Source organism: Argiope bruennichi, chromosome 4 (genome assembly GCF_947563725.1).
Source record: "Argiope bruennichi chromosome 4, qqArgBrue1.1, whole genome shotgun sequence".
Lineage (NCBI taxonomy): Eukaryota > Metazoa > Arthropoda > Arachnida > Araneae > Araneidae > Argiope > Argiope bruennichi.
This window is the reverse complement of record NC_079154.1, coordinates 63768057-63791258: the sequence shown is the minus strand read 5'-3', so window position 1 is coordinate 63791258 and position 23202 is coordinate 63768057. Positions and strand designations below refer to the sequence as shown.

The 23202-nt window shown below is 28.4% G+C and overlaps 1 protein-coding gene across 1 annotated transcript in view; it reads left to right on the top strand.

Annotated features, from left to right (window-relative positions):
* Positions 1–6036, top strand: part of LOC129966571 (uncharacterized) — a 454962-nt gene extending 448926 nt beyond the window's left edge. Inside the window, exon 10 of the mRNA XM_056081029.1 lies at positions 3680–6036. Coding sequence (XP_055937004.1) covers positions 3680–3706 — 27 coding nt within the window. The 3' untranslated portion in view covers positions 3707–6036. The remainder of the gene's footprint in view (positions 1–3679) is intronic.
* The last annotated feature ends 17166 nt before the right edge of the window (positions 6037–23202 follow it).

Here is a 23202-nt window from a genome sequence, read left to right as displayed (position 1 = left end):
TGTATCGTATGGAAGTTGCCTCCCGGCGAAGTGGCATGTAAATCCTTCTATTTGAACTTTATTTTTCAAACGATATAACTTTAGCGGTATCGTAAAGTTCAATATCTGAATTTTGTTTAAAATATAACTCGGATTTAACCATGTCTAACTAACTTGCTGACATTCGATGCCGGAGGGTAGTACGGAATTGAAGATAGAATTTGACGAACCGTGAAGCAATGATTGTTGATAAGAACCCAAAAAAAATGTCACAGACGAATGTGTACAACGTTTTTTTTTCCTTTGAAATATTTTTAATTTTATTTTAAGCTTACACGACCTTTCCTTACGCTTTATGCATGCATATAGTCCTCACCTCAAAACTTAAACAAACATAATATTGCCTTGCCAACCCATCGTGGCATATCATGGAATGTTCTTTCTTTGAAACCAAGGGCATCCTACATTTAAGTACATATAGCATTTCTGGCAGATTGTAAACTATTGAAGAATGGAACGAAAGAGAAATAAATGAAGCGAATAAAATTCACCGTATTATATTTGCAGAATTTAGACATGAGTCATCTAAACATAGGATTTTTTAGGGATTAAAAATATTAATAGAGCAGTTCTTTATATCATGGTTATAGAATAAAATAATCGCGTTTTATTGGTACATTACAATGTAGATGGTATCCTTAAAAGCTCACCAGTTTTGCTGAATCATGTTTTAACCCTTTCAATACCAGTTTTTTTTTTCAAAATTTAGATAATTTAGGGTTTTAATGGCACAATTAAAGTAAAAATAGCTATATTCTGCTAAAATAAAAACAAAAAATAACTATAGGTGCAATTTTTGAGGCGAGTCATATGTGCCCTAGTGGTCTTTTAAAATGGGACACATAATACAGTGAAAATCTGAGTCACTAGTTTTTATAATGTTTTAAACAATTTTATTCCAAGAAAATTCTTACCAATTACATATCCCACATTATTCATAACTTCTCTTTGTATGATATATCGTAAAACAGTTTTTGCAGATTGTAACTTTACTCATGGCATATACAGTTTTCTTTCGGGTTTCTTTATTATTAAGATGTAGTTAAAAATTACAATAACATATGAATGTAATCACAAAACATCATTGGGACATGCACTTCAATAAATTCCCCTCTTACTTATTCCGTTGGAAGATTTAAAAATATCAGTGGAACATATATGTCCCAGTGGAGCCCAAAGGATTAAAAATATCTTATTTAAAATTCAACATATTTATCCTTAATAAAATATCCTTAAAAATATTTTTACTTAATAAAACTCAATATAGTTAGTGTTATTTTTGCTTAAAGTTTAAATATGCAATTTATTTACATCTCAGTTTTAAAGTTTTCCATATGTTCCTATATTAATGCTATTTCATAAGCAGATTTCTAAAATTTTCTAAAACATCGTTAAGCTTGATTTATTGCGAATGCTGTATTCTTTATATTTTTATTTGCTTAAGTTACAAATGGTGTAGAGCTGCAAAATAAAGTAATATTTTATTACAAGAAGACTTTTGTACATTAAAAAATTGTTTTTATTTATGATTTATTTATTTGTTTGTTTGTTTCTGATTAGTATATCTGCCGTTTCTCGGAATGAAAACATGCCCATATATAATTTTTGTCTAGGAAATATTATTTATTTTTATCTTTCAAAAGCTAGATTTATATTTATCGCTACGCAAATATATAAAATATTTTTTAATTAAAAAATTAGTTTTATATAAAATATTATAATATGCAAAATTATCTTGCCGCCTTCAAGTCTTCTTTGAGATTAAAAGGAGAATATCAATTATACCAAACGATTTTTTAAAACTAATATCTTTATGAAATATCACATATTTTTCCAATCAATTTTCAAAATGTGTTGAAAAATAATTTTCTACCTCGGATACTTATTTTTTTAAGAATAACACAAAAATTAATGAATCAGTGAGAATGGCAACTCGCAAGAAAATAAATAAAATTACTTGAAATGTCTAACATTTTCATTCAGTAGAAATGGCAATACTGTAGACAGAATAATCTTTTCTGGCATGCAAACACGATTTTAAATTAATAAAGTATCAACTATAGAATTAATTATCATGAACCCTGAGTGAAATCTTCCTTATACTTCACAGTATTTATGAACAAAATCGATTCTTTGGTTTGGATTTCTATAGCGTATATATTATTATTATAACGTATTCAACTTTATTTTTGTAGATTTCTAATACTATTATTTTGTTGAACGTTCATTATAAAAGTAATTATATTTGCTGTAATGAAAACAAATTTAAATGTCGGAAAGCTATTTTTATATAGAATTGACCTTTTTACGGTTTTTTTTTTTTTTTACAGAAAATTCAAAGCTTGTTTATTATTTTATTTACCAGTCTCATTATTTTAAACACGTGGTATAGCGTAAACATTTTCCTAATCTTATTCGTAATCTCTGGTTTACACTCAGCCAGTTATAAGGCGGCCAGTAGACAGCGCATGCGTAGGAAGGCTAAAAAATGCTGTTCGGTCTATGGCAAGTAATTGTCCCGATGGGACAACTACATGCCGCAGTATCGTATTTTTGTCTTACTGCGCATACGGTTGTAGAATTTGATGGCTTTCTTGGCATGAAAAAATTGATCACTTATAGATTTGCTCATATTTTGCCCATTGTTTCTTCTGATGCGAGGTTGTGGTGTTTTGTTTTTTTATTTTATTTGCTATTTCTTTTCTATAGTTTTCCTAATTTAGGTATGTTGACCTTTTTTTTTACCATGTTTATTTGTGTAAAGATCCATCATTTTAATACGATACACAATAAAGAAAAATTCAGGGACGCCAAAACGGCAATTTATAGCCAAGCATGGAATGCCTGAATCTGTCTTATGATATTGTAGCTAACATAAATCAGTCACTTTCTACGCATGCGCTACCCACTGTCCGTCTTGTAACTGGTCGAGTGTAAACCCGCCATAACTCTGAGTTTCCTGTTCCTAAAATAGTCTTGATTTCTGAATAAGTATTTAGTCAAATTTTTTTATCTACTTATAAGAATCTGAAAGTTATTGTTATAAATTATTATTATTTTCTGACAATATCTCAAACTTTAAAAAAAATACTTAATATTTTTCATCATAAAACGCTATTGAAAGAATGGTTAGAAAAAATATTTAACTGTAGTACAATATGGTATAAGATATTTTGCAATAATTTTTAAATCCATCCTTAAAATAATCGATTTTTTTTGCCAATTTTTTTTTATTAATTCCTTTTTTTTTTTTTTTTACCAATTCCTTCTGCGTATAAATATAATATCTCCATTTTATCCCTGAATAAGTTGATATTATAACAGTTATTAAACTATTAGGTCTTCATTCTTGTCAATATCCGTTAAAATAGTAATCACAGATTTATTTTACTTGCTTGCATCAATAAAAATAATAAAGAACGTGAGCCGCTTGAAATCCGTCTTCCAAAACAAACTATCTTAAAGGTTAAGCATGGCTTGAGTTTTATCGCTTATTTTGTGTAACAAACTGTATCCTTCAAAACCAATTTACTTTTTAATGATTTATTTAGTATGGTTATTTTATGATTTGTTTTGTTTTGTTTGGCCTAAGCAAAAAGCAGCTTTCTCATTTTATGTTTGTTTTATTTTCTTTTGTTAGGATTGCCCCAACCACCTGGAACCTTGAGAAACCACACAAAGAGGATTGCAGACACACTGAAATCCTTCCCGTCATGCCCCAATGCACGGCCAGAGAGAATAAAACAATTCCTATCACCCACACTTAAACGACAAAATAAACAAACAAACGTGGTTCTTGTTGGTTCTTCTAACTCTTGAAAAAAAAAGAGACTTCAAGACACAAGAAAATGCATTGCTACAAATGTTTTTGGTTCTGTATTGAGGTAAACATCATACTTTTCGAAAAGCAATAAAAAACATACCTAACTTTTGCATAAATCCATCATTTGAGGTTTTTGATGTAGTCAGCAAAACAAGGAGACAAATCGTTTTCATGAGTGAATATAAAATCAAAGCCAAGATTTTTATTGCTTGAATTCAGACAAGATTTGTTCTTGAAAGTTTCTTGTTCTAACACTTCAGCTAGCTTCCGATATTGTGTTACTGTTTGCATCGTTCCTTTCCTATTTCCGGAACCATCTATAATTGATTTTGGATTTTGACTGTGATTTTGCTTTGTACTGAAGGAATACAGTGTGAAAATTTTCGGCACAGTTATATATTTGTGAAATAATTGCTGGAGCATCTAATTACTGCTAACATCTAATTTTGTAAGTCATAAAAATAGAGACTTGTCAGCTTTGATACAATATGACTTAAATAAGGTTTCACAAAACTGAGCTCTGTCGCACTTTGTCTAAATATTTCATGAGTCAAACATGAACAAGGTGGGCCAGAGGTCGCGCTAATGTTTAAACTGTCAACCATTTTAGTACATTTTTTAAAAACATTTTAGCTTGATTTTTGACAAAATAAACAAAGGGTTTTTTTCTTTTCAAATGAACCATGAACGTGGTCTTTGTTTTCTGCTGAACTAACAGTTACCCTCTTGATAACAGACTCAAGTGTTTTGCTCAAATGTGTAAATAAAAAGAATTTCCCTTTGGTTTTCACTATAGAAGCATTTAGAATTTTGATGTAAATTTTTCGTCAAAACCTAAAACCTAAATTTTTTTAACTTAATGTAAAACAGAATTGTAAATATATTTTATTGAAAGTTTAAATGATATCGCGACTTATGGTTCACCTGAGTAAACAACTAGGCACTGATATCCGAAATGATACATTTTTTGATGGTTTTTTTTTCCTTTTATTTCACAGTTTTATTTATTTGCTTGATTTTATTAAAGTGATAATTTGGTGCAAGCGCAAATTTTTTATAAAAATAAAACAAAAATAATGATTTATTGCTATTTTAATTTGTGAACTTCATAAAATGTTATGAATAAAAGATGATGTTTTCCTTTGTCACAATCAGTATAACCCGGAAACTATACATGTATGCAAGTATGACGTTGTGATACAAGAATGACAAGATATTATTCAGTGTTTTTGTTATATTTTATTTCATAAAGTTATGATTTCTTTTTGTTTTGTATAACCACTGAGGATTTATTATGTTTGCTTTTTACATGAAGAGCATAAAAATGAAATGACAGATAGCTAAGTTATATTGATAATTTTTTGGCAGATTTTTATTAATTGTATATCTAAAGCTGTATTTTTTAAAATTTGAATCGTAATAGACTTTTATATTAATTATTTTGATGGTTTTCAAATATCAATAAATTGTATTTTAATATAAAAAATACAATCCCCATATTTATGATGGATATGGTATATAAATTTCTCATTACAATGCTCAACTTAAAACTCGTTTTTTACATTTTTAGTTATTAAGAAATTTTATTTAGTCATTAATTTAGTCATAATTTTTCTTAGAAATTAGAAATTTAATATATTTAATACTCATAATTTATTAAAAATTATATTTAGCCTTTATAAGTTAACCGTATATTTTTTCAATTCGTTGCATATTATACTTTTCTGATAAAATAAAACGAAGTTAAAGGCATTATTCCAAGTTTTGTTATAAACTGTTTTGGAGAATGATTCATGTATCGATGAATCCACAATCGATTATGAATTAAGAATCGTTCATCTTCATCGAGGCTGTCTCCTACCCGGCCCCCTGTAGAAATTCTTCCCGTTGTTGGAGCCTTGTGATTTTTTAGAGAGCTTTATTCGTGCGTGTGTGCTTGCAATCATTAGAGGTCAGTTGAAGAGAGATCAGCTGTGCCGTTTTTGTAAAGGACACCTTTTGTATCGATATTCTCTTAAATCAAAACCAGACTGCACGTCGAAATGACGTAAACGTGTATTATGCAATAACTTGTTAAAAAGACTTCAAATGTTTTCTGTCAAGTGCGAACATGCTTGTTTCGCTGCTTGTACTTTTCTAGTTAAAGAAATAAAGCTTATTACGATTGAAAAAATTCTTGTGTGATTATTTTGTAAAGTTTTTCTCAGCATATTTTTGCATTAGATTGAATCATTCCGTTCATTGTTTGTTTTTGTATTGACGTTTTGTATTTTGTATTATCAGAATTTTATTTATTGTGTTATTTAAATTCAAATATATGCGAATGTTTTCGTATATTATAAAAGCTTTATTTCTTTCAATCGAATAAATGAAAAAGAATTAACCTCCCGACATATTTTTTTCTGGGTAAAACACTTTAGAATTCTTATCTTAAAAATATAATAATGAAAATATACAACAACCAAGAGATTTCAAACTCTTTATTTATCTTTACATACTTTTAAGATACAATAATTTCCTTCCAAAAGAAAAAGAAAAAAACTTTAAATATATTTGTCAAATTTGTTGCAAACGATGTTTTTTCCTTTTATAAACTGTTTGAGAAAGTTATATATTTTGTGCAAAATATTCTAGCAGTTACAAAGATCCTTCATTTTCTCTACTTTAAACATCATTATTTTGTAATATGATGAATATTTTTTTACATTTCAATTAAATGTTTATATTTTAATTTTTAACTTCAAAATTTTATAAAAGTTATTCAAACAATAGTTAAAATTTTAATCATATTAATATTTTTGCCCTTTATTTTTATTTTATCAAAAAGTTTTAGAAATATCAATTTTTAAAACTTTTAATTTTCCGATTTTTTTATGTGAATAATAATGAATATAAAAGTTGTAACAGTCATGAAATGTAAACAACTAAAAACATAAAGTAAATGACAAATTATTTTAATTTTGTGGCAAATTATAGTAAGCAGACGATATTTATAAACGCTTCGAAAAATAAAAATACAATACAATCAATTAATCTTTTAGATAAGAGAAAAATGATTTGCTAGAATTATATTTTTTTGATTATATTTTTGGATCATCATTTAAATAATATATTTATAGATAATAAGACATTTTATTTTTAAATGAAATACTTTATTTTGGAAATTTAAAATATATTCTCCCTTTCACTAAGATTAGAAATAAAAAGGAGAAAAGTGACTGCCTTATACTTGTGTAAATCATTCTGCTGAGATGGAATTAAAATTCTATATCGCAGATACTTCTCTCGTCTGAAGTTAACTATTTTAATTAAAAGTTCTCACTGTTTTTTTAATAATCAAGCTCCCTTACTACCGAAATTGTTTGAGAAGTACTAAAATTTCTGTTGCATAAATTATTATCTACAAAACGTGGGCTGTAGGGCATCATTCCAGAATTTCTAAACTCGGACACGATGATTGAAATGTTTGTTCATATTCTTATTCCATTAATTAATCAGTTTTCCAAATATTTTGGGATCCTTCTAGTAAGTTCTGTTGTTTTGCTTCTGTTTTTTGGAGTTAATTAATCAATATCAAAATATTCTTTATCTTAATAATAAGCGTGTAATATTAAAAATGTAAAGAACCAAATATCATTTCTTGTTTGATGATGATGATGATGTTCATTTTAGTCTTCTTCTTAAAGATGTTTGTTCATTACAGTCTAAAAGTGAGAGGGATAAGATGAAATTCGAAATGATGAAAGATTGTTATTCTGGTATTAGTTGAAAAATAAAGAAATTTACTGTTATATGGCTATATTTTTTATGAATGACATGAAAAATTTTGGGCGAATTACACAAAATAAAGTATAATTTCTAGGTTCATAATCGTGACGTAGCTTAGGAACCTTTAATAAAGGAATGAGTTCCTATGTTATTTTCCTTCCCTATATTTTTAACTATTTTAATTCCGTGAAACTTTACATTGGTATGTGACTTATACTCCCTGTACGAGAGGTTGATGTCAAATTGACTCGCCACCAAATAGGACATACTTGCCTCATGCACAGGAACATTTTTGTTGAAAGGGCGGCAATATGCCATACGTGTCACGTTGATTTTATTAACAAGCACATTTTAATTGAATGCCCTTCTTTTAATTCATATCGTTGCATTTTTCTCAATCAATTACTGACAATTACCAAATTGGTGGGTTAGAAGTCCGACCCAAATAAATTTAATTTCTTAAAAGTTATTGAATATTTTGCACGTGTATTTAATGCATTTTACTTTGTTCACTGTTTTTACTTTTTACATTAATTATTGTAAAATCACTGCTCTTCTTTTACTCCTAGTATTGTAGAGTTCACAGTATTCTATTAACGTACTTTTATTGTCTTTTAAACTTCCCACAGTTCAAACCGTACGCTTGGCTCAGTATGGCCTGGATGGTATTTGTACCATAAAACCCTTCCTATATACCTACCTTAACCATTTTTATTTAAAAACTAATAGTTCGATGGGTAGTTTATAGAGAAATGTGTCACTATGGTGGGAGCTGGCTCTGTTGAGCATTGGAGGGATGCATCGAGATTTCCTTGGTGCATAAATGTGAGCTTGTATCCTTTATATCCTTAGTCTGCCTCTTACCCCATTTGGAAGATAAAGTCAAACTTCTATTAAATGCTGTGTGGTTCACTTATGGGATTTCTATCATCTGGTTTTACCATATAAAATAAATGTCGTTATTTTATCATTAATTCTTGTCTCTCGGATTTGACTGTCGATATTGTTAAGCCAAGTTACATAAGAAGCCCCAAGCTTTCTGTGATCTGTTACTGAAATAAAATAATCTAAAACATCACATGTAATTGAATCAGAGAAAAGTAAGATATAGAATTGCTTACTGCTTTTAGAAGTAGAATCAATATGTTTATATTCAGTTATCTATTTTTAAGAGCGGCGTTTTACTTTTATACTAATGAATTATGTCATTTCTGATTTTAGTATCAATGAAATTACTAGATTATGTGTCTTTTTTCCATGTTTGAGTGCCTTTATATTCCGCAATTTTCTATTGAAGGGCAAGCAGCATTTAAATACTAGATTAATGCAATTTCATCTAGTATCTTACATTGCCACATTCCATTTACATAATTTATATACAAAATGGTGCATAAATATGATGATCTTCTAATAGCAAAGTATTCTAGCAATATAATCTTCATATAACATGATTTTAAAATAGCTATTTTTAAATAATTCATGAAAAAATTGAAATAGTAACAGCTCTTATACAGAAATGTAAGTTGATTCCTTTCTATAGCATTGTTTCGATACAAAATAGAACAATATGTTCTATTCTAACACTATTTTACAAAAATAAAATTTCTCCTACAATATGACATTTTTGCTTGAATCCTATAGTACAATTTCGAAAAACCTATTTGGTGGTTTCAGCATTAGTCTGATTTAAATAAAATAAAAAAAGTTCCTATTCTTCTGAAAAGAAAGCCAAGAGATTTCTACAGTAACATGTCGAGCTGTACCGGTTCAATAACCTTTCCTGTGACTTAAGAAATCTGCACTTGCTTGTCTTCCAGAAAGTCTAATCTTATTTTTATCTTGTTAGCTCATTTTTTTCGTGATTATTGAAATAAAGAAATATAATGCACTATTGCATTTCATAGCACTTATAATGAATGCATTTAACCGGTATATGATGAATTTCTTAAAATATTTATGGTCCTTACGTGGAACATAAGAGATTTCATAAATATAATTATTGAAAAATAATGCTATTGATAGTTGTAGTATCTGTATACTAAAATCGCGACAGTTATAATTTTTGGCAGCATTCAGAAAAATTACACAATTTTGTTGGAATTATTTTTTATTTACATTCGAATTATTTAAAGTAAAAATAAATAAGTTATCATCATAAAAATAAGGATATTGTAAATTTTTAGAACTGTTTTTTTTTCTTAATTGATATCAAACTTGGTTACAAACAAACGAAATTATTAAAATAAAGAAAAGCATTATTAAATCTCACAGGACTTATAATTTACTGGAACGATATGTGATCAATTTCTTAAAATATTTATGGTTCTTACATGAATTTTAAGACATTTCATCAATCTAAATGTTGAGAAATAAGACTCCTAATAACTGTTGTGTCTGTGTACTAAAATGGGGACATATATAATTTTTGAAAGTGTGCAAAAAAATGTGACCATTTTTGGATTTTTTGAAATTTACACTAGAATTAAAGTAAAAATAAATTAAGTTTTCATCACGAAAATAAGAATATTGCATATTTTTTGGTACTGCTTTTTTGTATCCTTAATTGATATCAAACTCGGTAGAAATATATTTATTGAGAAAAAATTGATATAACTCTTTACTGGTAATATTGCCTTACAGAAAAATATGTTCTGAGATGACGACAAATCTTTATAAAACTTAAAGTGCGCAGATAACATTGATCAAATTTTTTATCATTTTGGGTACTTTGCAGCAACCATCACAATTTCATCCTGAAATAAGAATACCCTCAGGGATTTTATGTGCTAAAAAAAGTATACATATCTGTGCAATAAGCAACATATTGAACAAATTCCTTTTAGTACAAAATAAAACCATTTGCTGAGTGGTTCTAATTAAACTGAGTTCTATCTGTCTTCAAAGGCCCCTGGTTATCAATTAAATATGAGATGATTATTTATATTCATGCCGTCATCGGCTACCTTAATAAATTGCTCGATTTTCCATTAACCAAAAGGCAGTGTGGCGTATGGCATAGGATGTAAAACTATCTAATGATGATCGCACTTAACTTTTTATAAGCTCTCCTCTCTCAATTAGAATCGCGTGGCTTTTTCTATGCATTGAAAGGATTCTTCACGCTCGACATGGCACAGTAGGTGATTTCACTTTCCCTGTGGCACAGGCGTTCCATTATTCTATTCTTCCAGCGGGCAAACGATAATTTAACGCCGAAGAGCCGCCACATCTTTTTTGAATTCGAATATCCAAGCCATTTTAGAAATCTATTTAAATATAAGCGATAATTTTTTTTAAAAAATTCAAATTCCATTACGATATATAAGTTTTATAAAATCAAAGAAGCATATTGATAACGTTTTTTTAATGGGATAATGGAAGATGTTTATAACGTTTATTAATTGCCTAATTTAATGAATTGGATTATTGCGTGTGTTGCCATGGGAACTGCAACTTCAGCACAACAAAAAAGAAGATAATAGGTGAAACTCAATTACAAGATAGTAAGCATTATCTATCGTATTTCGTAGCCTCTACTCTAGTAATATGACAAGTTGTCTTGATAAATTACCATTCTCACAGCAGTTCGTACATAAGATTTTGAAATTAATGAGTTCCTATATTTATACTGTGTATTTGCTAGGATAAAAACGTGTAGAGTATCCCTCAGGAAAGTTATTAAACCTGCGAGAGACATTTGAAACCCTGCTTCATGATAGTTTATAAAAGAAAACAATTAGCACAAATCTTAAATATGAAAAATTAAAAAGGTATATAACAACTTAAAGCGTTTAGAACGTTTTTAATTCTTTTGTTTATGTATATGCAAAATAAAAACGTTCAAAAATAAATGGATAATTTTAAATATTCGCATTCAATTTCTGATTCATCATTTGCTATTTCACTCGTATGTAAGAAGTTGAATGAAACAGACTTAAAAATCCATTTTTTTTTTTCAGTAGAAATTCTGGTATTTGTTCGTCACAGTAAAAAAAAAGGACAGTACTTTTTCTCTCAGTTCTTTGACATTTCCGATAAAAGCAAAATGTAAATATTAGGATTAAGAAATTCAAAAGTTTTAAAATATATAAATTACAAAAGAGAAATCGTAATGACTCATTCGTTTTCTTTTTTTACAGTATTTTAATTCACAGATTTAGTTGAAAACTTAAAGGCCCTTTACCGTAATTAAAGAGCAAATATTTGAGAAATGAAATGTGGAATGGAATGTCTGGTTTACCATCTATTATTTATATTTTTTTAGCTATTATTTCTTTCAGATATTTGTACAGATGAGAATTCTCTCCATAAAAATATATAAAATACCTTCTTTTCAATTTTGAAATCGCTTAAAGTGCTCTGTTGACATTTTTTTTTCTGGTAGAGACGGAAACTGTCGAGCACCATTTTCCCAATTGCCTGAGGATACTAGACAGATTTCGACTAGAGTTGTAAGAAGGAGGTAGAGTACCAAGATTCGCTATCTCAGCGATTTTCTCGAGTACTTTGAATTGACAAAAGGAACGATTTTGAAGATGGGAACTTATATATTTTTTTTTTTGTTTCCTGACATGTCTGCCTCATGAGCTGTTCAGTTTGGAAATAATAAATGAAAATGTTAAAAAACATTAACATATTTACAATATCCATATAAGGTTTTGTCTGCGTGAATTTCAGATTTCACAACTTTCTTGCTGTCAGAAATAAGAAAAATGTCTGTCTATAAGAATAATAAGTAATCCAGATACACAGCACGTATTTAATGAAATTCAGTTTCAAATCCTTGATCCAAGAAAATTCAAGTTTAGTTTTTTGTATAAAAGTATGTGACTACATTCGAGGTGAATTTTTTAAATACGTTCGAAAATAGAGATATTTTTGAATATTTTCATAAAACGGATGGGAAAAAACATCTATGAAATCAAAATATACAAGCAATAAAAGTTTTTTTTTTTTTTAAAAATTGCAAAAAAGGGTTTTTTTGGCTAAAAACAGGGTATAAAACAAAATTCTTATTTAGAGGTTTGTCAAATGATTTGCTTAAAATTTTGCAGATAGCTTAAATGATATATTTTTAGTTCCTGAACTAAAAAAAATAAGCTGTATTTCTACCCATTCTTTAAATATTGAGGTTCGACTGGTAAATAACACGAAATTTTCAAGTTTGTTTCACATTGTGAACAGGGCCCGACTTAGCCTAATTGGGGCCCGGGGCAAAAAATTCTTTGGGGGCCCTTCTGCTTTACTATTTTAATAATGAAAACCATGCATAGAACATTTCTATGCTATTTTTTGTTAATTAATTCAAAATGCTTTTTAAAGTTAAAACTAAAAACACTCTTAGTCTTAATTCGAAGTGCCACATTTAATCATTGAATTTAAAATGCAATCTGACAAAATATTTTGTTTAAAAAAAGTTCATTAAAGCAGGAAACGTAAAATAAATTTTCTAAAACTTTCTATTCGATTTGGGGGCTCGGGACAAGTGCCTCATATGCTCCTGCCGTAGTCAGGCTCTGATTGTGAAGTACTAAGTATAAAATATATCTATATGAATATATTACTTATTCTCTAGTTCAGGAATTGTTGAACATACTGAGAAATTATTGTACCAAATTTGAATAAAAATGTGCGTTAAATTGTAATTTATAAAAATTTTCATAAGAAAATTCTATCAAAGATTAGAATTTGAGGAAATAGCATTTGAAGATGTAAAATAGCATTAAAACATATGTACAAGCAAATATGAAAATCACTGTAACTTTCCAGAAAGTGGATTTAGAAACAAAATTCTAACAGTTTTATAAAGAAATCAGTACAGACATTAAGAATATTAAATATTTAAAAATTCATAACTCTTCCCCCCCCCCAAAAAAAAAATCGACTTTTCAACGTAGTCATTTATTGTAACACTTGAAATAATCGTAACTTGAAATATCGTAACAATTTGAAATAACATAGGACTATTTTGAACCGCGGTTCTCATGTGTCTCTAGTAAGAGAATAACATATGAGTTGTAACAAATACTCCCCCCCCCTTCAAACTTCAGCACCGCACCAAAGAAAGGATATTTGACCCATGTTTTAACTTGCACTATGAATATGAATATGATGGATATTAAGAGGAATCGGGTTTCGAGTTTTAATATCTCCAGCCCTAAAACCAAGACCCTTCTTCTAGACCTCCGCGTTATAAAGAAAACCAATGCCGATACAATGACCGGGCCACTGCGACTCAAATAGTTTTAAAATTTAATATAGAATTCAACCGTTTGCATTTTTAGCAAACTATTCAGTGTTCGTAAAGATTTTATTCTAAGATTCATGCCTTTTTATTTGTAATTCTAGAAGTTGTTTTAGTAAATTAACAATGTTAAGATAGGAGAAAGTTCTTTTCCATTCCACATAAAGAAAAAAAAAGGGATTTATGGAATTTTGCAGTCGATCTTAAATACGTTTAAAATTTATTAGCTCCTTTAAATTAAAAAAAAATTAAGAGGCTGCTTTCATACACGTTAGATTATATTATGTATTATTACCCCGTTTCGAAGAAATGAATATCTTAATTATAGACTAAAAGACGGGTCTCATAATTTTGAACCATGACTGGAAGCCAGGGTAACTCTCATTTCTATGTAAACCAGAGGAGGGAATGTTTGACTCTCATCATCTTCTTTAATGTGCACAAGGCTCATATATATGCTGGATCTTAAGTGAAATCGGATTTCAAACTGATGTTCTTATTCCTGAAGCCAACACCTTATCAGCAAACTGCCTCGTTGTTTGACTGATGCTGTTCAAGTGACTTTAATGGCTTAATAACAGATTATTTGTTACACGAAAACAGAAAGCCTCAGCAGAGACCCCCATTCCATTTAAATTTATCATTGGCATGGTGCTAAATCGATCGAAATCGAATCAGAGTTTAGTCAAGGTTAGAGTCATTTCAAATGTCATACCCATCATTTGATTATAATTAATATTTCGGGTCAAAATGTCCACTTGTTACTTTAAGCTAAATGTTATAATAGTTAACACTAAGATTATTTGTTACACGAAAACAGAAAGCCTCAGCAGAGACCCCCATTCCATTTAAATTTATCATTGGCATGGTGCTAAATCGATCGAAATCGAATCAGAGTTTAGTCAAGGTTAGAGTCATTTCAAATGTCATACCCATCATTTGATTATAATTAATATTTCGGGTCAAAATATCCACTTGTTACTTTAAGCTAAATGTTATAATAGTTAACACTAAGCTAATAAAAAAATATTCATATCTTATAACTTTAAACGAGCAATTTATGTTTATACATAAATTTATTTCGTATCAGAATTTATGTTTATACATAAATTTATTTCGTATCGGAATTTATGTTTATACATAAATTTATTTCGTATCAGAATTTATGTTTATACATAAATTTATTTCGTATCAGAATTTATGTTTATACATAAATTTATTTCTTATCGGAATTTATGTTTATACATAAATTTATTTCGTATCAGAATTTATGTTTATACATAAATTTATTTCGTGTATCTCGGAAATGGCTCTAATGATTTGGATCAAATTTAAGGTTTTTTGCTTTTTGTTTATCTATATAAGTGTCTTTTTTGAAAAAGCGCGATTTTAGACCCCAAAAAAATATAACTTATAGCTTTTTTCTATCTGCTCTCATGCTGACAATGTCATAAAACGCCATCTCGTAAATTTTTGTGGTACTTGCATTGTTGCCATTGGATGATAACCTACTGGTACCTCAAAATTATGTGAGATATATCTGAATACGCTATATGAGATTATCTGAATACGAATATGCTCTGCTCACATCCAACAGCAACAATGTAATAGAGCAGATTGTTTCGAATAACATGTTAAACTAAGTGCACTCATGATTTTTTTTATTTAAATGACCAGTTCATATGTTGATATGATAGAAAAATATTCATATGTACGTAATTCGTATAAATATTTTCTCTAAAAAAATATGATTTTACAAAAAAAAAAAAATGCAGAGTAAAGCTTGGTCATTCTGGTACTACTTCTTTAATAAATAAAATTTCACAAATTTATTCGAAGCTTGTTGTCATGATTGTCACGATTTTAAAGCTTCACATTAGAGTAGTTTTACTATGAAACTACTTCAGTTCATCAATAATCCATAAGAATCTTATCTTTTACCCATATTATTTCTCCACGAACGAAATGTAAATATTTAGAACAATATTGAAATCCGCAAACAAAACAATTGATAAAAAAAACTTGAAAAAAGGCTGAAAAAGAATTTTTCTCTTTGATTTTCTTCTCCTTCAAATACTTATTTCCTGGTTTCATATCAACTTCTAAATCATCTGCTTCAATGTGCTTTAAAAAGAAATTCAGTGACCTGTGCCATTAAGTTAATATGCGCTTAGAAGAATAAATAATGGCGGCTATCGCATCTGCTTTCAGACTTAAGCAGTTCTTCGAAACAAATGGTTATGAAAAGTTAAACGGAATCCGATTTTCCGAAATTATAAGCAAAAGCCATTGGAACGATTCTGTAATCAGATTCTACTGAATCTTCGCATTTTGGGATTTCGCGGAATGCACACAATACCGTTATCTAAAAAGTTTGATATGACATTTTTTTTCTTCCGGTGTTTATGTTCTGTTTTCTGCAGAAGAAATAAAGAAAATCGGTTCTTGTCACCTATCCTTGTATTCTAACAATTTTTAAAAGAATATATGAGATATTTTAACTGGAATCATGTATATTGAAAATTCTTGAAATTGCATTGACATATTTAGAATTTGTCATGACAGTTTTAATAAACATAGCTCAATCAGAAATTTTTTCGCTTAAGAATTCTTTGAAGAGATTTTCTTTTCTTGACTTTTTCAAATTCATTCGTAAATTGATTACTTTTCACTCAAAATAAAAGCATGTCTAATTCACTGAAATTTTTGTCAGTTTTTATTCTTAAAATTTCATAGAGTTTATATCTTTGGTTCCAAAGGGGAAAACATTGATTGATCGAATATTGCAGGCTTCTTTATTTATTTACTTGCCGCCTTTGGCGATCAGTTGATTTCGCAGGAATCATATGTGTTTAATTTTAATTAAATCTCTATATGCATAACTTGATGTTCATCATTCCTTCAATAAAGTATTTTTAATCATCAGTTTATGGAAGATATTAAAAAATTAATATTTCGAACCATTATTTTATTTAAAAGTTAATAAAACCATCATCCGCTTTTTTAAAGAAAAATTTTCTTCAGATTAATAAATTAATTTAGTATATTTTATCTATGCTTTTAACATTAGAAATAAAATTTCGTCTGAATAATAGAATAAAAAAATATTGTTCATAATTTTTGGAACCAAATTTACAGATGAATGAAATAATTTTATAAAAGTTTCTTTAAATATTTTGAAACTAATTCTATATATTGCACTTAATTTTTCTGTAGTTATTTTGTCAACAAATAGTTTTACACAATTTTTATCCATTTTTATCCTAAAATGTACATTTGCATAAATTATTTATCTTTTGTAAAAACTAGTTCAATTTTCCCATTTTCCCCCTGCAATGATATAAAATTAGAAGCTTAAATTCCAAACATGCTATTACATGAGTGAACTGTATTAAAATTCCATCAATGCAAGGTATTGAAGAAATTAAATAATTTCGATCAATATTTCACAATCTTTGGCGACGTATGTAACTGGGGGCGAAATTCACATATTATGCAAATTAATATGGTTTTTTTTTGTCATAACATTCATTAAATTGAATAAATAAAGAATATTCGTAAGTGATTGAAAATAATTATATAATTTATATATTTTAAGTGTAACTGTAACAATTGCGAGGAACTGAATGTTTATTTATTTGTCTATTAATGTATTTAATATTATCTACGCTTTTTATTGAATTAAACCTTTCTGAACGAATAAAATTGTTGCCATAGCAACATCATCCATTACCTGTTTTCAAACACGGAATTCTTCCGTTTTTTTACATATGTTCTATATGGCTTTGATTTCACCAATGTAAAAGTGTGATGAAAGACGATTGAAGTATTTTTTTTTATCAAACATTAGCTACCTTTCGCGACCAATTAGTTCACCTGGATTAATAGTTGTTAAAAGTTTCATTTAAATAATATTTGTGCAACTTGTTCTTAATGGCCTCCTCAGTAAAATATTTTTAAACAAATTTTGATAACAGTTTAAGGCTTTTAAACTAGTTTAGAAGCCTTACACCGTTCAGATCATTGTGCTGTACATTTCCCTAATATGCTGTCTATACTTTCATACATCCAAATGCATCACGGGAAATAGCAGCTTTGTTTAAAAATGGTTCTAAAAAGTTCCGTTATTTTTTGAGTCTGAAATTAAACATTAATTGTAAGGACCAATCTTTGCTGAATTTCAAAATTTTTACTAAATTGATACAATATATTGCAGCTTACTACGGAACCTAAGCCGTATATAGTCGAAACTTCGTATCATTATCATTATCACCACAATGTGAAAAACGCCGGGATGAAATATTCATTACGAGAATGAAAGTGTTTTGTTTTTCACTTGAACAAAGAAAGATATTAACGTAAGAAACGTTTAAAAATGAATTCAAAATAGGAAAAAAATGCAAGCGGCAAAAAATTGGTATCATTGAAAAGGTAACTTTTTGAACTTTAAAATGATGAAAAAACATAATATTTGTGCTGTAAAATTTTTGATAATTATCGCGAAAAAGCACGGAAATTTCTCTCAATTTTTATTTAATTCACATTTTAATTAAAATTTCTGAAGAATTGCTCCGAGGTGCACATTACTACTCTTCAAAGTATATATGTGACAAGTTTGGTAATTAGGTCAAAAGGTTTGACCTGTAGAGAGCCAAAGCACACGCACATTCACTTCTATTATTAATAGAGATAGAGATCGAATCTATGTTGATTTTGAATTAAAACATATAATCAAGATAGAAAAAGAAATTGAAAATCAATATCTGAAAAGAATATCTAAAAAGAAACCGGCCCTAACCAATGTGCGAAACCAAGCTTTCGTCTTTTCTTAATCATTGCTTATATCCCTTTGTGATATAAAATCGTCCAAAAGAGATAATCACGTGTTTCTGAAGCGAATAATAGCGAAGCAGACCAGACGATTTAAGAAAATACATTAAAAAAATGATTAGCTCCATCAACAATTGATGATTAATACCTCAAATAAATCAACGACAATTAGTCACTTGTTTAAATAACTCTTGTAATAACATTAGGATTACCAAATAATAACATTAGGATTACCAAATAATAACATTAGAATTACCAAATAATAACATGAGTATAACATTAAATAATAATATTGTAATAACATTAGGATTACCGATTTGTCATTAGTTGAGTAATTATTTTTTTATGGTTTTATTTTCAGTGTGCTTTTAAGAAATCCGGGATTCTTTTCGATCTCTCTTTTCAAGTTTTAATAGAAAATAAAAAAAGACAAGTAAATAATAAAATGAATGTATTAACAAAAGTTGTGCATGTAAAATCGTGATTACTTTCCTGAAATCGTTTATGATTTTTGCACTATAGCTAAATTGAGGTTTTACTTATATAAATGTATCATTAGAATGTGTAAAAAAATAAACATAAATAGTGAAAAAATTAAAAGGAAAAGGAAATAAACTAACAATGTTTGTATTGGCATTGAGAACTTCTCTTTTTCGGAACAACAATTATATTCCTGAGTTAAAATTTGAGCTAAAACTTATGCAAAGAAAGACAAATAGAAAGGAATGAAAGAAACAGCAAGTAAAAAAATATGAGCAGTATTAGCATTACAAATTAAGAAATGATTCATTGAATTCAGATATGAAAAAATGTTTGAAATACAACTTTTCTCAATTCTATGCATCATATAAAACCAGTAATATTTTTAAATGATCAGTTTTAAACTGATAATTCTAAAAGGTATTTTCTGTAGATCATTTAAATAGAATCCAAATATTTACTTTTGTGAAACCTGCGATGAAAATCCACTTGCAATGTCGATTGCAACTGTTAAAAACCGCTATTTCACGATTGTGGGATTTTCTGTTTGAATCTATTCAATAGAATATCTTTCACTTTCAGATAGACGATACAGATTAACTGTAAGGAAATTTGTATGCTATCTCCTCTTTTATTTTATTTTCAAAGAGTTTGAAAAGAAAACTGCTACTTCATTTTAAGTGCATTACCATCCCGAATCGAAGTTACACGATATATAAAATTATATATCGTGTAACCAGCAGAATTGAACCATGGTCATATGAAAAGAGCGGCACATGAGTGGACAATCCTCCTCTCTGAATTTCTGCACTAGAGAACAAACATTTGACTTTCTATAATTTTATCTTATACTCAACTTTTATACACGACAGATTTTTTGAAGAATGTCATCTTTAACCCTCTGACTGCGTAATTTTTTAAAATCAATATTTAGATGCGACGGTTGCAAATAAGTTCAGACATTTTTCAAACAAAAGGAACTGATACGATATATTACACGATAATAATATCGTAATCACGATAATAATATCGTTTTTACGATAATAATATCGTAAAAATAAACACTCTAAACTCCTAAAAACGCGAGATGCAACAGAAAATGGACTGATTGCCAACACGCGGAAATAGCGGGATAAGCAGCTAGAAGATTAACCCTTAACTCTCCGGAGTAAAATTTGGGACTCTTTATTAATAGAAGTTGAAATATAATTTTAAAAGAGGTGCCATTTTGCGTTCACTTAAGTTTTCTATGTAAAAATTTCTATATAAGTTTTCTATTAAGTATATTTCAGTCCCTCAAAAAGTATTGTAAGGCATCATTATAAAAACATGTACCACAGGTTGAGAATCTTTTAATCAGATCAACATTGCTGGTTTATTTATACATAGAGGAGGAAAAGGCTATGCATTTTACATAGTTACTTTCATAATTTGCTGGATCTTTGTGTCATCAGCAGCAAGGACGATATCGCTGAATCTACATAATATTGATAGCCCCATACTCTTCCTTCCCTGATGAATAACTAACACATCATTAAAGCTAATTATTATTCAATAACAGATTTTTCCGCCTGATTCATGCCGGGTTACGGTTTATTGATTCATCCTGATGATGTGACAATCAATTGCGATAGGTCACAGAAGTAACTTTTTAAATCTCGGAATTTTTAACAAGTTTCCGCGTGAAATGAATTTAGCAACAAACTACTTTGAAATTCGATTCTGCTATTGTTTTACGAAGAGTTTCTTCATAAATTATTCTCTCATGGTGAACGTTTAATGATACTGAAGCGGAAAGGAGAGAAATAAGAAAACTCATTAAAAGTATATTGATGATTCATTCATCCTTCCTTTCTCATATACTTAGTATAGAGAAAGTGTAAAGATCGTCAACAAATTCGAGCTCAAGATTTTGATGAATCTCCACGCCGCCCTGCCTAAATTCGAAAAACACATTTTTAGAATGCCCATCTGTCTGACTGGGACAAAGAAAATTCAAACACGCTTTGAGATAGTCTTTAAAAATTTGGCATACGGTTTTTACACTAAATGTGCATATTTCTATCAAATTTTGAGTAAAATCTATTCAGAAGAACATTTGTCCGGCTGTGCAAATATAAGTTAGAACGAAAGTTACAAAAGACAGCTACATTGATAAAATTCGGTACGCAGATTTAACATCTATAGTGTAAAGACGTCAAATTTTGAGACAAACCTAGCTACGAGTTGACTATCATTACTCAGTCTGTGCTTTCAGAAATACGTAAATACGATAAATTAAAAAAAATGACTGTCATAATATCATTTATGACGTGAATTCCACGAATAAAATTGTATTCCCTTTGAGTGTTATTTGGGTAGATTTCTGGCGGCGAAAATAACTCGTATATTATTTTTATCAATATGATGCAATATTACAAAAAAAATTGTTTTCCAGTAACGAATTTTAAAAGCATTTAAATCCTTCTCTTAAAATCTAACCTTTTTATTTAGTTTATCTCATTTATTACTTAGATCTTACGATGTTATTGATGATACAAAAATTACTTTTTCATATTTTTATATTATGTTATATACATAAAAGGACATGATTACGTTAGGAATGAATTTTTTTGAATAACGTTCGAATATAGATATATCTTTGAATATTTTCATAAAAAGATGGCATAAAGATATCCATAAAACCAAAATATACCAGTTAAATCACAAAAGTTTTTGAAAATTGGAAAAAAAGGATTTTTTAAGCTAAAAAGAGGTATAAAGCAAAAATCTTCTAGTTTTGCGGTTTATCAAATGATTTGTTTTAAAGTTTGCAGATAGCTTAAGAAATCAGAATAAGAAAATTTAGAAATAGCTTTAAGTATATGATCTAGTTCCTGAACTAAAAAACAAGCTGTATCCATTCTTTAAATACTAGAGTTCGACTGATAAATAGCATGAAATTTTACGTTTTTTCGCATAGTGAAGCCCTAAAACAGCTATAAAAATATTCCTAAATGAATAGACTACTTATTCCCTAGTTTAAGACTTATAGAATATATTGAGAAATTATTATATTAAATTTGAACAAAAAATATTCATTAGATTTTAATTTATAAGGTTTTCCGTCAGAAAATTCTATTAAAGATTAGAATTTGAGAAAATGGCATCTAAAGATGTAAAATATCATTAAAACATTTGTAAATGCAAATATAAAAATTAGTGTAAATTCAAAAAAAAAAAAAAAAAAAACTGTTCAAACATTAAAAATATTTTTTTTAAAAATCTACTTTTCAATGTAGTCTCCTACCTTGAAATCCTTTTCTTTTCTATAAAATAAGCCAAATTATATAAATTATTTTAATCACCGAGCGTGTTTTGAATATTGCATTTGTATGCATATTTGAACGCAAGTTATTCAAATCAAATGAGTAATGAGCCAATTCAGATTGCCGCATTTCGGATGGTTGCGTAAAGCTCAGAAATTAAGTAATAAAGATGTTAAATATAGAAAAAGTAACTTTTATTGTGAAATTAAGTTTAACAAGCATAAAGTATACAATTTTTTTTTTTTAATGCTGTTAATTTCGCATAGAAAAACAGCCACAATGAAAGAAAAAATTTCTCATTTTTATAAAACCTTCTTCTTCCAAACTCGATTTGGATAATTAAATATTCGTTTAATTGAGTTATGGAAAATTGGAATTCTACTGTATGTATTAAATATGGCATGTTTGTGGTATTTTTTTTTTCGGAATTTTCCAATTTTAATGCAATTCTGTGATGATTTCAAAATTTTAATATGTATTAATACAGCACTGAAATCAATGTTTTAGTATAGTCTCTTTATCCTTTTTACTTTCTCGTATACGTAGTATAGAGAAAATATTGTAATCTTCAAAATATTCGAACTCAAGATTTTGATGAATTTCCACGTTTTAGACCACCTTGAGTTCAAAAAACACATTTTTTCAAATTGTTCGTATGTCTGTCTGCGACAAAGATAACTCAAAATCGCTTTCCCCTAGACTGATGAAAT